Source organism: Lathyrus oleraceus, chromosome 4, assembly GCF_024323335.1.
Source record: "Lathyrus oleraceus cultivar Zhongwan6 chromosome 4, CAAS_Psat_ZW6_1.0, whole genome shotgun sequence".
NCBI classification, from domain to species: domain Eukaryota; kingdom Viridiplantae; phylum Streptophyta; class Magnoliopsida; order Fabales; family Fabaceae; genus Lathyrus; species Lathyrus oleraceus.
This window is the reverse complement of record NC_066582.1, coordinates 135,481,752-135,500,022: the sequence shown is the minus strand read 5'-3', so window position 1 is coordinate 135,500,022 and position 18,271 is coordinate 135,481,752. Positions and strand designations below refer to the sequence as shown.

The window sequence follows — 18,271 nt, the reverse complement described above, 5'->3', positions numbered from 1 at the left end:
GTCGAAATTGCGAAGGCTGGAAATGTTGAAACAGCAAAGCCAATGGTTTGGCGGTCGGCGGCAGCGAGGATCCGGAAATTCATCACGGTGGTGGTGGTGGCCCCGAGGCAGTGGTGATTTGCATTGGTAAAGACTTTAGAAGATATCTAAAGAGGATTGGGAAAGACTTCTAAATATTTGGGTTTGTGTGGTTGATATATAGAGAGTTTAGGAGATTGAGAAACACTTCAATAATATCTTCTAACAATTCTTCGAAGTATAGTGAAATAGAGAGTTGATATCTTCTTTATAATAGATCGATTTAATCAAACCGTGTAAATAAGTTATTTGTGCTTGTCTTTTATCTTCCTCTTGTTTGTTGTGGATTTTCTTAGACTGAATTTGCTTATCTTCCTCAAAAGCAATGAAGTTGCCATCAAAGTTTATTTAAATAGAAGAAACATTGATAAAATCATTTTAAAACAAAAAAAAGTTCTTTGAAACAAAATTTAGGTTCGAGAGTCGAGTATGTGTTGGGAAAGTATTAGCACCTCATGGCATCCATTAAAGTATAATTAATTTTACAAAAGATATTATTAACCTTATTATATTAATTTTATCCTAATCATAAAACAAGAAATATAATATTGTTATTGACCAAATTTGATTTTTACTCCTACGTATCTCCCAATGCGATAGAGAATTTAAAGGTATGTAGGTTGATTTTATAGAAAAAAAATGTTTGATTGTGTAAAAGCAGTAAAATGTTATTTGTTGGTTTGTTGTGATTGTTTTTAAAAGGAAGACAAATATTAGAACAAGCAAGTGATGTGACTTGTCTTCAAACACCCGAGGATAAAAAGAATGTTCATCAAGTTAATCTCCTCTAAGCACTCAAGACAGGGCCTACAGTTTTTTTTGCTACTATGTGCGTCTTGATTAGGGTGGGAATAAGTAAGACAAGCACTTTAGAATTTCATGTAAGTCTAGCTATTTTCATCATCACATTTTTCTTTGTTCAAGTTTTTACAACATCCATTCGACACAAATGAATCCTCATAGATTAACGATATAATAACTAATATAAGAAAAGTGATATTGAGCCTAGCAAACATAACATTTTTAGAAGTTGAAGCATTAATATATCAGTCAGCATGTGAATATCAGAAGTTAAAATGTACTTGCTTCATCAGTACTACATTCTCACTATCATAAAAGCGAAATATTGGAGATGTGGATCAGTCGCATAGAAGACCTACTCATGGAGCTTTAGCAGTTTCGCGAGCTAAAGAAAACTTGGCCAGTAGACCACACATCTGAAGATAAGAACCAACTCCATCACAAATCCTCATATGAGCAAATCCAGTTTCCTGCAAGTTGAAGAGCACATTCTAAGGTTGAGATTTAAAATGACCAAAATTAAACATGAGGGAATCCGTTCCCAGTATTCACTTACCTTCATGAATTCTAATTTCAAGTACTCAGCCATATCATAACTTTTTATGATACGAAAAAGAGTGGTGATGATATCTGTGGGGGAATATCCCAAGTCATACAATTGCTTGAGCCCTGAACAAGCCTCATCAAAATTCCCTTCAATTACATTGCGCACCATATTCTTCACATGCAGTGGATGTGGCTGGTCACAAACCTAAAACCAAACAACAATGTTAACAAAACCAATTGCTAACTCTGATAAATGTAATTTGCAAATAAAAACCGGTTCAAACCTTAAAAACATTTGCTTGGTTAACAAACTGGAACCCGCTGAATGTTGCTTGCAAGTTGTTCAATCCCTGCCTCATATCACCATCAGCGGTGAAAATGATGGCCTCGAGTCCTTCAGGGACATAGGGAACCTTCAACCATAGAACAGTTCAATCATGCATCTTCTCAATTCTATTAAAGCCAAACAGATAGCAACTAATGCAGTTCTTTCCATAACCATAAAAAATATGGTGGGAGCATTGATAATGGCAAGAACATTCAGCAAATATGTTTTCTGATGAAGGAAGTCAATATGGTGGGAGCATCATATTAGGTTTCACTTTAAACGGAAAAAAAAATGAAAAACAAAGAATGCATCCGAAGTCTAAGATAATGATGCGAACCTGGATTATAGAAACAGTAAATGGAAAGAAAAAATATATAATAATGGAAAATAACATGTATTATTTCTGGATATTAAAGGAAAATATAATAGAACAAAAATCCTATTGTTCACAGAGCTAAGTTTCTTCGGCGAATCAATGCTCTGCACCCTAACAACCGAGTGATTCTCTTCCATACCTCTACTCAGCACCCATATAACAGAATCCCACTACACGCTGTTAACCTTTCTCTCTCACCCTCTGCCACGTGGGCAATCCCACTCTCCCCTTTCCTATTTATTCTAGCATAAACCCACTGCATATTTGGCTTAGGGGTTGTTGTTGTGCTAACAAACCATCTGGCCCACATTTCTCATTTGGGATCCTAATATTACCCCCCTCTTCAGAAACAGACTTGCCCTCAAGCCTGGTCATGGTGCATTTGCTCCCAAAATTGACTTTTTCCGCCCAAATAGCTTTTTCCAAATTCTTTCCTTTCCATTTTATCAAGAGTTGATCAACATATTTTTTCCAATCATAAATTTGACAAACAGAAGAACAAGACTTTGTTCTCTTTATTCTGCAGTGGTGGGAAGCTTTCACAAAAGGATTGACTTCCAGCACTATTTCATAGAGTATGGTGTAAATATTGAGCTTTAGAATTTTAATCATGTTAGAACAAATCCTTGACAAATGGAGTTCACAACCTGCCACTGAGCTCTTCATTTCCCTGTACTGCTGCAAATTTTTATTTTGCACAAAGAATGTTTCCTTCCCTTAAGAGTCATCACATATCATTGGCTAACACAAAGTAAAACAGCTTCATGAAGCCAAGACGCAACACCAGGAAAAGTGCCTTTGAAGTTAGCAATCACTTTAGCAGCTTTGCAATTCAGCTGGTCTGCGAGGATATTGGGACTGTCATACAATGGCTTTTTGGTCTGCTTTCTTGGCTGAGAATTTGCAGAAAACTCGGGACACCATCTTGTAGCTATCACTGTACAGGCATCATCATCAGGCATACTGAGAAGTTCAACAAACAAAAAGTCATTCCAAGTCAGCTCTTCGACAAAATCCTAGTTCCATTGTGAATAGGAATTAGTTTATTCATAGATTAAGGGTTTGTTCCTAGAATAAGGGAAACAAATCAGAAATTGATTTGTTCTCATTAAATGTAATTAATTAATGTAATTACTTGTATAACCTTGTAACCTCTATATATACCAGAAATAATAATGAGAGAGGTATCAAACATATTTTCCTAACATGGTATCAGCCTCGCGATCAAACCTATGATTTTCTGGTTCTGGTCGAGTTTTGTTGTTCATCGTTTATGGGTCTCTGATCGATCAACGTGGAATTTGTTACGTGGAGATTTCATCGTGATTCTAGGGTTAGGGCTTCGGTTTGTTTTGCGATCCTTTTCCCAAATCGTGATTCTCAGTCGTGTTTGATTTTTTTTCGGTTGCAATTTTGATCTTTTTGTTCTTGGATGTTCTTGGTTTGAGATTCTTGATCGTGATTATCTTTTGATTCTGCCGCTTCTTCAAAATCGCATTTGCTTTGTTTGTGGATTGTGGATTGTTCGGTTCGTGGATTATCTTGGTTATCTTCTTGTTGCACTGTTTGTGGATTGTGGACACTATACTGTTCGTGGAGTATTTGGTTTGTTTACTGTTGCTGGATATAATAATTATTATAATAATTATTATTATTATAATAATTTATCAATTAGTGAGGTTGAATCTTGTTGCATACTAATTTAGATGGCTTCCGGAAAAGAAAGAGATAATTTTTGTGTCCGTTTTACTGGCAAACATTATTCGGCATGGGAATTTCAATTTAAGATGTATGTTAGAGGAAAGGGATTATGGAGTCACTTAGATGATGTTTCTAAGGCACCGACGGAGAAAACTGCATTAGATGTGTGGGAAACTAAAGATGCTCAAATAGTCACATGGATTCTCAACAGTATTGATCCTCAGATGATCAATAATTTGCGCTCTTTTTCAACTGCTCAAGAAATGTGGAATTATTTGAAGCGCATTTATAACCAAGACAATTCGGCAAAACGGTTTCAGCTAGAGCTAGACATAGCCAACTATAAACAAGGTGACTTGTCTATTCAAGAATACTATTCTGGTTTTCTAAATCTCTGGACAAAACACTCCGCTATTATACACGCTAAGGTTCCCAAGACCTCCCTCGCGGCTGTTCAAGAAGTTTACAACACCAGTGGGCGAGATCAATTTCTCATGAAACTTCGTTCAGAATTTGAGGTTGTCAGAGGTGCTTTGCTAAATAGGAATCCTGTTCCTTCTTTGGATACTTGTGTTGGTGAACTTCTCAGGGAAGAACAACGTCTGCTTACTCAAGGAACTATGTCTCATGATGCTGTCAATTCCGAACCCGTGGCAATTGCATATGCTGCTCAGAGCAAAGGAAATGGTCGTGATATGCGACAAGTCCAATGTTTTTCTTGCAAACAATTTGGACATATTTGCTCGCAGCTGCAGTAAGAAGTTTTGCAACTATTGCAAACAACAGGGTCATATCATCTCTGACTGTCCCATGCGTCCTCCCCAACCAGCACAACGTCCAGCCCAAGCATTCCATGCCACTACCAACTCTACAGTTGGTCCTCTTAGTACTGGTGCATCTAATGGCGGTGTTCTACAACCTAAAATGATTCAACAAATGGTACATTCTGCTCTTTCAGCCTTGGGAATTCAGGGTAAGTCTTCTAATGTTTCTCAACCGTGGTTTCTTGATTCCGGTGCATCCAATCACATGACGGGCTCCTCTGAATACTTGCACAATTTACATTCTTATAATGGCAATCAGCAAATTCAAATTGTTGATGGTAATAAACTCACTATCACTGATGTTGGTGACATAAACTCTAACTTTCGTGACGTGCTTGTATCACCCTGACTTGCTTCCAACTTATTGTCAGTTGATCAATTGGTGGATAACAATTATAATGTTAATTTTTCTCGTGTTGGTTGTCTTGTGCAGGAGCAGGTGTCGGGGAAGGTGATCGCGAAGGGGCCTAAAGTGGGAAGATTGTTTCCGCTCCAGTTTAGCTCTAGTCATTTATCTTTTGCTAGTAATAGTGTTTTGAACTCTTATGAGGATTGGCATAGAAAATTGGGCCATCCAAATTCTATTGTTTTGTCTCATTTATTTAAAACTGGTTTGTTGGGAAATAAACATGTTTGTATTGCTTCTATTTCATGTTCTGTTTGCAAATTGGCTAAAAGTAAAACACTTCCTTTTCCATCAGGTGCTCATCGTGCCTCCACTTGTTTTGAGATGATTCATAATGATGTGTGGGGAATGTCTCCTGCGGCATCTCATGCTCACTATAAATATTTTGTCACATTTATTGATGACTACAGTCGTTTTACTTGGATATATTTTCTTCGATCTAAGTCTGAAGTATTTTCTATGTTTCAGAAGTTTTTGACATATGTTGAAACTCAATTTCAAGCAAGTGTGAAAATTTTTCGATCTGACTCTGGAGGTGAGTATATGTCTCATGAGTTTCAGGAGTACCTTCAACAAAAAGGGATCTTATCTCAACGATCTTGTCCCAATACCCCCCAACAAAACGGGATGGCAGAGCGAAAGAATCGTCATTTGCTTGATGTAACGCGCACCTTACTTCTTCAAGCTTCTGTGCCATCCCGATTTTGGGTAGAGGCTATTTCCACAGCCGTATTCTTGATCAATCGTCTTCCCTCTACGGTTATTGATTTTGATTCTCCTTTCTTTCGTCTTTTTAAAACTCAGCCTGATTATAGTTATTTACATACTTTTGGATGTGTGTGTTTTGTTCACTTACCTCAGTTTGAACGAAATAAGCTTGGAGCACAGTCTATTCAATGTGCAATTATGGGGTATAGCAACTCTCATAAGGGTTTTGTGTGTTATGATGTGTCTAATCACCGCTTTCGAGTTTCTAGGAATGTTATATTTTTTTATAATCAATTTATGTTTCATTCTCTTTCTCCTGTCACAGATGAAATTGCTATTCTTCCTAATTTTTCTGTTATGCCTCGATCTATAGAACGTTACAAACCAGGAATCGCATATGTCAGACAACGCAGAAAACAGGCTCCCACTGCCCCTCCCGACACAAATCCGCCACCTGATCCTGAACCGGTCAAACAACGACGTTCTAGTCGAATATCTAAAGCACCAGATAGATATTCACCAGACAGGTATGATTCCTCACATACTTCTCTGACCGCCTCACTGTCTAGCATATTTATTCCTACTTGTTATGAACGGGCTGTTAAAGACGTGGGCTGGATAAAAGCAATGAATGAGGAACTTCAGGCTCTTCAAGAGAATTTTACATGGGATATTGTCTCTTGTCTCCCTGATATCAAACCCATAGGCTGCAAATGGGTGTATTCTGTGAAACTGAATTCTGATGGGTCTCTCAATCGTTTCAAGGCTCGATTGGTTGCCTTAGGAAATAAGCAGGAATATGGAATTGATTATGATGAGACATTTGCACCGGTTGCCAAAATGACATCTGTTCGTACAATACTCTCCGTAGCTGCTTCTAACGGGTGGTCTCTTCATCAAATGGATGTGAAAAATGCTTTTCTTCAGGGTGACCTGACGGAAGATATTTATATGACTCCTCCTCAAGGTTTATTCTTGTCATCTAAGGGTGTGTGCAAGCTCAAACGCTCCTTATATGGTTTGAAACAAGCGCCTAGAGCATGGTATGAAAAATTCCGCTCAACTCTACTTGGGTTCTCCTTTACTCAGAGTCAATATGATTCTTCTCTATTTATTCATAGAACTTCTACTGGAATTGTCCTACTTCTTCTGTATGTTGATGATATGATTATTACTGGTTCTGATCATGCTTCGATTCAAAGCCTTAAACAACAGTTACAAGCATCGTTTCATATGAAAGATCTTGGTAATTTGCATTACTTTCTTGGTCTTGAGGTTCATTCTACATCCAAGGGCATATTCTTCCATCAACACAAGTATGCCACAGATTTAATTTCTATGGCTGGTCTACAATCGGCTAATCCAGTGGATACTCCTCTTAAGGTTAATGTTAAATATCATCGTGATGATGGTGATCTCTTGCCTGATCCCTTATTGTATCGTCAACTCGTGGGTAGCCTTAATTACCTGACTATTACTCGCCCTGACATATCTTTTGTTGTTCAACAAGTAAGTCAATTCATGCACTCTCCTCGTCATCTTCACTTGGCAGCAGTTCGTCGCATAGTTCGCTACCTGAAGGGAAGCTCTAATCGTGGTTTATTCTTTCCCATTGGAATTGCTCCTAAACTGAGTGCTTATAGTGATGCCGATTGGGCAGGATGTCCTGATACTCGGCGATCTGTCACTGGTTGGCGCATGTTTCTTGGCTCTTCATTGATATCATGGAAAAGTAAGAAACAAGCGAGAGTCTCTAAATCTTCTACTGAATCTGAGTATCGTGCCATGTCTGCTGCCTGTTCTGAAATAATTTGGCTTCGTGGTCTTTTGGCTAAACTTGGATTTCCTCAAACAGAGTCAACTTCACTTTATGCGGACAATACAAGTGTCATCCAAATCGTTGTGAATCCTATTTTTCATGAACGCACCAAACATATCGAAGTTGATTGTCATTCGATCCGTGACGCATATGATGACAGACTAATATCACTTCCTCATGTCAGTACTCAGTTGCAGGTATTCTTACCAAGGCTGTTCCGCGTCCACGTCATCAGTTTCTTGTTAGCAAATTGATGCTCATTGACCAACAGCATCAATTTGAGGGGGGATGTGAATAGGAATTAGTTTATTCATAGATTAAGAATTTGTTCCTAGAATAAGGGAAACAAATCAGAAATTGGTTTGTTCTCATTAAATGTAATTAATTAGTGTAATTACTTGTATAACCCTGTAACCTCTATATATACCAGAAATAATAATGAGAGAGGTATCAAATCTATTTTCCTTGACATCCATATCATCCAATATGGTGATTGTTTACCCACACATAACCTACTCCCATGTTTTCCAAGTCAAAAGCAACTGGATCTATACCACCATAGGGATCAAAACATTTCTTGTAGAATTACAATGTGGATGGAATGGCATCATAAGTCAATTTTACCAATGTTGTATTTCCATTCTCTTCTTATAGGATTTTAGAAACACGCCCCATAGTCTCTTGGTAAGTCCAAAATAAAATTGATAGATACATATCCCCATTTTCAAATTCAGTGAGCATGAATGTACCCTGTGTTCCCTTCCTAACTTTCTCAGAAAAGGCAACATAAGTCTGCTAGTATGCGGTTTGAAATAAAAATATTAAATCACTGTTCCCTATGATCTCTACATTCTTCCAAACAAGCAGTTTCCTTTAAAATGAGGAATGTTGTTTTGTACCCTCAAACAGCGGTCATTCACCATGCTTCCTCCTCCCTTATTTTAGGTCGTTGAGCTTGATTTGTCAGCACAAGTAAAGTTGTGATGACTCGGCATCTGACTTGATGAGAGAAAGCTGCCAATCCAAAGCTTGTTGACTGGCCCCACATTCATATTCACTGATCAGAATGATTTTCCAATTGATAGGGCCAAATACAGAAAAACATGGGCTCGACTCATTAACTCAAGAAATAACCCCTCTTTGCAGAGGATCCATTCAACCCTTTCTTTTTCATCTCCTAGAATACATCCCTCCTAGCAAACAGCCACACTAATGCATATCCTTATAGTACTCGCCCTTGATACTACTGTTGGTAAGGACCCACACACCTCCATTTGAGACTTAGGTGGTGGTGGAGGAATGGATGAGCAACATGCAAAATGGAAACCCGTCCCTGCCATGTGTCGTTTTCAATCTGACAGTCTCATTGACGATTCACCGCCGAACACGGTAGTCAGGGACCAAGGATGGATTCCACAGCCACGCCACTTCGAAATATCATCATTGGAGAGGTTGCCACTTATCATTATGCAAGATTGTTGCCAGTTTCGCTTTTCCACTTCCATCATCGTATCTTGCTTCTCTGGCACTAGCGAACCTCCAGCCGGTGGTGACACACCTGGCAGTGGAAGGGTTGCCGTGAGAGAGCTTGGTTCAGGTGGTTTCGGCTGAGGTTCGGGGGCGACAAGACTCTTTGTTATTCCGCTCGTCATAACTTCTTCTCCTTTCTAATACGGCAATTTTCCTATTCTCCTCTATATACATTCAGATCTGATGTTATAGGAGCACCGGATGGTGAGCAATTTTCTAATTTTTGGTTTTCTACTTCTGGCTTTGATTTTCACTGTACGTCATTCTCCAGATTCTCGTAGCCTTCTTGTTGTTTCTTGCGGAGGCTTTTCTTAGGGGGTGTTTGTTTCATGGATATATATATATATATATATATATATATATATATATTCCTATGTTTGTTTCAAGTTTTATTAAATTATTCACATGTACTTCTTTTTATTCCTTGGAATATGATTAGTTCGTAAATTTCTTAATTTTTATTCACATGTTAAAGGATGGGAATCTTACATTCTCATGGGAATATAAAATAACCAACCATAACTCCTCACTCTAATATTATTTTAACACATTTCTTTTCTAATTTTTAATTTTTAAAATTCAATTTAAGTCAAACCTAAAAATATTCCTAGCAACTTTATTCATTAGCCAAACACATTGAGAGGAATAAAGTTTCTGGCAATAACATTCCTAGAAATCATATTCCCAGGATTATAATTTTATTCCATTAAACAAACACACCCTTAATCACAGCGACCAAGTTCTCATTATTTTCATTTTGCTTCACCTGCATCTCTCTCTAAGCTATTCTGATGCCAATCATTTGCTTTTCTAGAGCATCTAATACTGCTTCCATTTTGGTGTTAGTTTTTGACCCTGTAAAGTGATGATCCCCTCAAGAATCCGGCAGGTCATACCAGTTTGATGTGAACCCGGATTACAGAAACAGTAAATGGAAGAAAATATAGTAGTAATGGAAAACAAAGTGTGTATCATTTCTATAAATCAGAGGAAAATCAATAGAATGATCCTATTGTCCACAGAGCTATGCTCCTTCAGAAAACCAATGCTCTCTTGCCTTAACAGCCAAGTAATTTTCTTCATGCCTCTCTCTCTCTACTCAGCACACCTATAACAGAATTCCACTACATCATTAGCCTCTCTCTTTCTCTCTCTGCCACCAGTGTTATCAAATTTCCCCACCATGGCCGCTATGGCGGATTTACGTGGCGGTTTTTGGGCTCGCCAAAATGGTAAATATCGGCTGCTATTGCGGGTTTTTCCGCAATAACGGCACCGCAAAGTGACCGGTATGGCGGGATTTTGCCTCTCCGTCATGGACCGCCATCGACAACACTGTCTGCCGCACGGACAATCCCACTCTCCCCTTTCCTATTCTTCAAGCTTCAACCCACTGCATATTAGGTTTAGGGTTGTTGTGTAACGGTCCATTTGGCCCACAACTCTCATTTGGGGTTCTAACATATGCACCTTACAAAATTTAGTTACTATTTACACGTGCAAAAATAGATAATAAACTAGACATCACATAACCTAGCTCAAAAGGATGAAAAAGAAGCTGGTCAAATACTACTAAACATTTTGAACTTTTGTATTTACTTTAAAAAGGCAATTCTGAAATGCCTCTTTACAGTAGGTAAACTGTTATAGCTAGCCAGATAAATCTTTGCAAGTAAACAAACCTTTAAAGTATAGTACAGGAGGTCAGACATCCTAAATCCCTCATAAGCCATAAAATCGTCAGAATTCAGGCCATGGAAAAACTTTAGACTGGTATAACATTAACGATTCATACGCATATATTCCTCAAACAAACAAGAATATTCCGTAATTCAACACAAATAAAAAGTTGAGGTACCTTCTCAGCTTGAACCACAACCATGAGACGACCAAGTATCTCTTGATCAGATAGTCGCGAAAATCTCACAATTGCACACCTACTCTGAATCGGCTCAATAATCTTAGACGATGTATTGCAAGCAAGCGCGAAACGAGTAGAATTAGAATATATCTCCATCGTCCTTCTCAAAGCTTGTTGTGCTCCAGATGTCATACTGATTCGAGTCCCAAAAAAAATGTTACAACAAAACTAAAATCCAATGAAAACAACAATGAATAAAGAACATTAATTGAATTAAATCACCGCCAAAATATAAAATAGACCTGTCAGCTTCATCGAGTATAACAACTTTGTGTCGGCCTGGAGGAAGTGTTACTTTCTTTTGAGCAAACATCTTGATCTTGTTCCTCACAACATCTATTCCTCTACAGCAGCAACAAAAAAAGTGAATAGCTTGGTTAAACGCTGTAACATTGTTTCATCCTAAATAAGGGAAAAATCAATTAATAAATTAAAGGAACCTATCATCTGAAGCATTTAGTTCAAGAACAGCTTCTCTGTAATTGGGACCGAGAAGCTCGTGCGCAAGGGCGAGTATACTAGTGGTTTTTCCAGTTCCAGGAGGACCCTAAAAAATGAGAATAACAAAATTGGGAATTAGGGCAAAGTGAAAAACTAAAGAGTGAGAGAACGAATGAGTGCGTGTGATGAATTGAAGAGTGAGGATGAGTGGTTTACTGATAAAATGAGGTTGGGCATGTTGCCGTCACGAGCGATGACTTGGAGCCGGGAGACGGCGTCTTCATTGCCGACGATGTCGACGACCTTGCTGGGTCGGTACTTCTCAACCCACGGCACGTCGTAGTTTGCGCTGTTGCTTGAGGATGACGATGCCATGCTGTGATGCTGAATGCGAATAGCAAAACCCCAGACAAACCCTATATGACAAACTTGGAGGGAATTTCTAATTTCTAAGGTGGGAAAGTTTTTAGGGATACTCTTCCTAATTTATTTTATTTTTTAAAAGAAAAAAAAGAAAATAATTCAGTTCCATTAAAAATTAACATTAAAATTATTACTTTTTTAAATAATTATACATACAAAAATTACTATTTTAACATAAAAATTACATTTACATCGTGTTTGAAATATTATAATAATATATATATATATATATATATATATATATATATATATATATATATATTAAATTAAAAATATAAAATTATATGATTAATCAACTTTATAATTTTATAATAAATATTTTATATTTTATTAACTAATTTTATTTTATTATTAAAAAATATTTTTAATATTTTGATGTTTATTAATCAATTTCATCACTTGATTAATCAGTTTTTTATCTTTTATTAACTAACATTATTTTACTACTAAAAACTATTTTTAATACTTAGATGTTTACTAACCAACTTTATCACTTTATTAATCAATTTTTTATATTTTATTAATCAACTCTTCACATTACTTTTAATAAATATATTTTTTATTTTTAAAAATAAAAAAATTGTCATTAGATGTCATGTGTAAAGTTAGTGTTAATATAACATACCTAAATATCATATATATTTATGTACATAATTGAACTTTGGATTCTTCCTTTTATTTTTTTTCTCCATTTTTTTTCTCTTAATCTCACACTCTCTAAAATAAAAATAATTTTATAATAATAAAAAAAGTGAGGTTAAGAAAGAAAGATACATAATAAGAAGATGAATGAAGAGAACAAAATGAAGGAAAGAATCTAAATCCCCATGACTTAGTTCTAATTCAATAAATTTAGTTAAATTAGTAAAAAAAATTATCATATCTGTTACTTATTCTTGAATATACAATATGAATCTTTCATTTAAAATGAGTGATAATTTAGTAAAAAGAATATTTTTTATTTTTATTTTTAATATAGAAATTATTTTATTTTATTTTAACACCTAAATAATATGTATCTAAAATCATATTATCTAAAATATTATAAAATGGTATTGAGTATAACAATAGTGTCTAAATGACATCTTAATATATGTATAGTAACAAAATATAATATAGTACATAAATAAACTTTATATGTTGATACAAAACTACATTTCAGACACATAACAAATAAGACAAAATAGACTACATGGTCTTCAATGCATCTTTCCTTTACCTCTTTCTTTCTTGTGATGTCTGAAATATTCAACAAAAGTGAGGTGAGATTATATATCTCAGTGGAGTCCTTGTTAAACCATAGGTCCGCTCGACTTTAGGGGGTATCTAGAACTACCATGACACTATAGCCATATCTCTTACGAGATAAAATCAACTTAGGGATTCAAGGTCTCGTAACCTACTACTATGCGAGAATGTTAAAACAATTACCTTTTGTGTCCAATGTTCACCAACGATAGATAATGGCTTAAGGGAAGAACATTTACTGACTAGTGCTTATTATGTCAAGATCAACTTGCGAGTTATATGACGTCCAATCGATCATGCACTCGCTTACGGGCTCGCATTTATGGGCTAGGCATGATACTACCAATTCTTTACGCGCATAGCACAAAACTGTCTCTTTTAAGACTCATCTCATCGTATTACGCCTCATTTAGGAGTGTGATCATCACATTACGCCCCACTTATGAATGCGATTAGACACGTGCATATGGATGAATATATACATGTTTAATGTACAACTAGGTAATTCTAGTATACCATTAGGGTTTTCACTTGGTTTTACACATTTCCATTTTATTTTATTACATAAACCACACGCATTTGTTATCCCTTATCGATTCGTACTAATTAGTACTCGTATGTGAGTGACACGCCGCTACAGTTCGATTCATTGGAACAAAACGTTATGATAGTTGCGGCTCCATTAGTATCTAACAAGGCATTCAAAAATACATAGGTCAACACGGTCTAGCCATGCTATCTAACACGGGTCGTGTTAGGACTAGGACACTCCCTTCCATACAAAAACATGAGGATTGCACAATTTAATCGTGCCCATCAATATGGGTTGTCTTTGCCCATAAGTGTCCCTCCATACGAAAACACGAGGGTGACATAGTCCAGACACGTCACTCAACACAAGCTGTGTCCTGCCCATAACGGAATGTTCATTATTTCTATAAATTTACCCATGGCTACTTCATGGCTAATGATACATTTTCGTGGATAATCCCAGTATTCTCATTTTCTGCATAATTCAAACATTTCCAACCTAAAACTCAAGCAATTAAGTTCAATATGAGAAAAATAATCAAGCAATGCATTAACAATGACATGCATCATTTTCCACATGAATGTTTTAGGATCATTCAAGAATTCGGCATGTTATGAATAACAACCAAACAAGTTAATGATTTTCATGATTCTTCCAATTCTATCCAAATTAAAATAAGTTCATATTAGAATGGACATGAAAGCAATCGAGTTCATAAACATGTTTTCTCGTGCATTCTTGTCAAACAAACATACATTAAACAACAATCAATATACAAAGCCATGAGAATTAATCAATCAAACATAAGATTATCTCCCCCCTTTCAACATGCATATCCTAATTGGTACTTTTCAATTCAAAGAATCTCACCTCTTGATTTAGAACCTGAATTTCCAAGAGATGAAGGTGAGATGATAATCTTTTGATGTTAGGGATGGCAACGGGAAGGGTATGTGTAGGATAATATAGTACATATCCTCATACTCGCGGTTGGAAAAATTTCTCGCAACCGAGCTCATACGTATTTGGGTACCAATGTTAACACATGTACTCGTGCTCTATGGGTATGTAAGTACTCATACCCGTATTTGTTACCCGTAATTCTAATAAAAAAATATCAAGTATAAAATATTATATTATTTTAAGTTTTTAAAAAAAATTATAAAAAAAATTATGGTTAAATTATGAAATAAACGAACACTTATATTAAATATGTAATGATTTAACATTAATGTATTTTTAAAAAATTGATAAATTTTTTTATATAATATTATAAATTAAAATGTATAAATAAATATATTATGCAGATATGGAGCAGGGTGGGTACTAAGATGATCAAACTTATACTCATTTTCGCTTATTTTAGTGGATTATTAATCGAGCTTATGTTAATTTTTACAAGTTTTTTACTCTACTCATTATAGATATTTTTATGGGTATCGAGTAAACATGAGCCAAAATGTCATCCATTCTTAATGTTACAATCTTCTCCTAGATTGTTTGCACTTCACTTGCTCTACAAATCCCACATACAAGAGGTTGCACCAACAAAAGGTCAAGCTATCCCTCTTCTTCTTTCTCCCCACACCTCTCACTCTCCAATTATATTGCTTTTCACATAAATTCAGACTTGAAGAGAGTGAGGAAAAATGAGAAAAATTATTTCTCCTTCTCACATTTTGCTTATTTACATTGTCATTACATTGACCAATTTTCCATCGGCATTTAGCATCAATCATTAATCAAGCTACTCTTGACTAATTATAGAGCCTAAGTTTAGCTCAAGAGTTGTTAATCAATTTTCATTCTTTATTGGCTCTACCGATCATTACTTCTCAAGGGGTTAGCGTTAAAATGCATGCCTAAGTATTCACTAATACCACTAATCATATGCTTAGATAATTTAGAGATATTACATTTTTTATTTATTTTTAGAATATTATTATATAAATTATTTTAAACAATAATCAATAATTAATAAATTAATTTTATAAAATTGTTTTGAATTTTGAACAAGTTTATTTTATTTTTTTAATTATGTGTTTGTAAAATGGATGATATGATAATAAAAGTCAATTTTGCATACATTGTAAAAAATATAATTTAGAACTTATTTATTTTCAATTCTATTATTCTTTAAATGCACGCATAGCAACAAACTAGTTACTCCATCCCACAATAAATGATTTATTTGAAATAAAAATATGTCATAAATGAATGACTCATTTTAATTTTTAATAATTTTTTTTAATTATACTATTTAATTAATATTACTTTCATCGTTCTGAATACTTTGATAAAAGATATTTTAATAAAAAATGTCACTCTTTTTCGTTTATTTCTTTTTTTAATCTATATAAAATTAAGGAATTAGTATTTAGAACATCTTTAATGAGAGGTATTTTGACCATGTTCCTCAAGTGACATTCTGATAGAGTAAAAAATTTAGCCTTTTTTTATTTTGGGTATTGACAAGTGGCGGTACTATTTCTTCAGCAAGGGGTCCAGAAGGTGGGTCATTTATTTAAAAAATAATATTTTAGTTATTGTAGCATACATTTGTCAGGTAAATGTAATTACATTCGTGAGATAGACGTAATTAAATGTTGATAAAATAAAATTAAGATACCCGATATTAATTTGTTTAGAGTTGTATCATTAGAGATATAATGATAAAAATGAATGAGTTGTTTTAAAATGAGGTGGTTTAGAGGGACCCACGAAATAATGCAAAAATGAGTTTTTTCATTGGAGATGTTATTAGAACATATGCATTGGAATTTGAGAAAGTGTGTGAAAATGCACATCCAAATGGGTACTCATAGCATATTCAATGGTGGGAATTTAGTGTTTCCTTAATTTTTTAAGTTGTTGATTTAAATTTTTTATGTCACAGCAGTATTTTTTATAGAGTTTGTTGTCGTTGAAATTATGTGAGTGTCGAGGAATTAGCCTCGACATGAATTTAGTTTTAAACTTAATTTTGTACTGATGGCAAAATTAGGTATTTTGGACTTTTGGTTTTTGGTTTTGCTTAGGGGAGCAAGCAAGCAAAATTTATAAATAGGGAGGAACTCTTGCTATTGTAAACACTTAAATTTTCCAGTTGCAAAAGAATAAAGAATCACAGTTTGTGAGCAGAGAGGAACTCTGTAGAAAATTCATCTTCTTCCTTCTCTCGATAAACCCTAACTCTTTTTTACTCATTTCAATCTTCTTTTCTTGTTTTACATCACCATTATGCATTGATACAATCTTGCAACTAAGGTTGCTTGATTCACTCGAGTGAAAAGTGAAGAACAATAGGGAATTCGGTCGATTCGATTGAATCTTGTTCATCAAGATTGATTCGGAATTACTCAAAGTCCTGTGTTTAATTTCAACATCTGATATCTAGAGCATTGGTCGAGCGATACTTTGAAGCATAACATGATGAATCATCCGAACAGGCATTTTCCGGTGAGTCTCCCAATTCTGAAGAGTCGAAATTACAAGAATTGGTGCAGGCAAATAAAGGTTGTCTTTTGCTATCAAGATCTTTGGGATCTTATGAAAGAGGGAATGACACCGCTTGCAACAAACGCGACAGATGAAGAAAAATTTGCACACAAAGAATTGAAGAAGAAGTATTATAAAGTTCTCTTTATAATCCATTAATATGTTGATTCTGCTAATTTTGAAAAGGATAATGATGTTGAATCAATGAAAGAAGCATGAGAATTTCTTGATAAATTATTTGGAGGCGAAGAGAAGTTGAAAGATGTGAGATTACAAACTTCCAAAAGAACGTATGAATTACCTCAGATGGAAGACAATGAAAGTATAACTGATTTTTCACCATGGTTACAAAACTGGTGAATCAAATCAAGGTATGTGGATAAGTGTTGACATTAAGATTAGTTATTTCAAAGATCTTGAGGTCATTGTATCAAAAGTTCAACCATGTTGTAGCAATCATAGAAGAATCAAAATGTTTGTCATCATTAACAAAGGAAAAGCTTTAAGAGACACTTGAATCATGAACAAAAAATTAATGAAAGAGTTGCATGCAAGTCGAAGAGTGATGTGGCTTTGCAGGCGCAATCAACAAGAGAAAAGAAAGGCAAAGGGAAGTGGCTCGACAACAGAGGTAAATGGGGCTACAACAATTCGACTAGTCGAAATCAATAAGAATGAGGTTGGTCAAATCAGAGAATACTCTCATACCAAAGTAACCAAAGAGGTGGTATTATAGGAAAAGGAAAAGGCGGTGGTCAAAAACCTGACAAAAGTCACATTGAGTGTTTCAATTGTCATAGCTATGGTCATTACTCAAGTGATTGTCCTTAAAAATAGAAGAATTAAGATAATGATACAAAGCTTGCAAAGCATGAAGAAGAAGAGATGTTGTTGATGGTCACAACAAGAGATGAAGAAAGATTCCAGGACCAATGGTACTTAGACTCAAGATGCTCATCACACATGACTGGTATGAAAGATTGGGTTGTTGACATGAAACCCTCAATGAAGAACATGGTCAAATTTGCAAATAACAATACTCTACTAGCTGGAGGTATTGGTGACGCTCTGATTATGAGTAAAGATTGCAA

General features: G+C 35.2%; 1 protein-coding gene across 1 annotated transcript; it reads right to left on the bottom strand.

The window, feature by feature from the left end:
* Positions 1–953: 953 nt before the first annotated feature.
* Positions 954–11,936, bottom strand: LOC127074076 (replication factor C subunit 2). The gene is made up of 7 exons (XM_051015352.1): positions 11,696–11,936; positions 11,479–11,585; positions 11,281–11,382; positions 10,976–11,171; positions 1,710–1,838; positions 1,436–1,630; positions 954–1,349 (listed from the first exon to the last, which is right to left on the bottom strand). Exons 1-7 carry the CDS (start codon positions 11,852–11,854, stop codon positions 1,239–1,241), a joined length of 999 nt encoding a protein of 332 aa, XP_050871309.1. The 5' UTR covers positions 11,855–11,936; the 3' UTR covers positions 954–1,238.
* Positions 11,937–18,271: the final 6,335 nt, after the last annotated feature.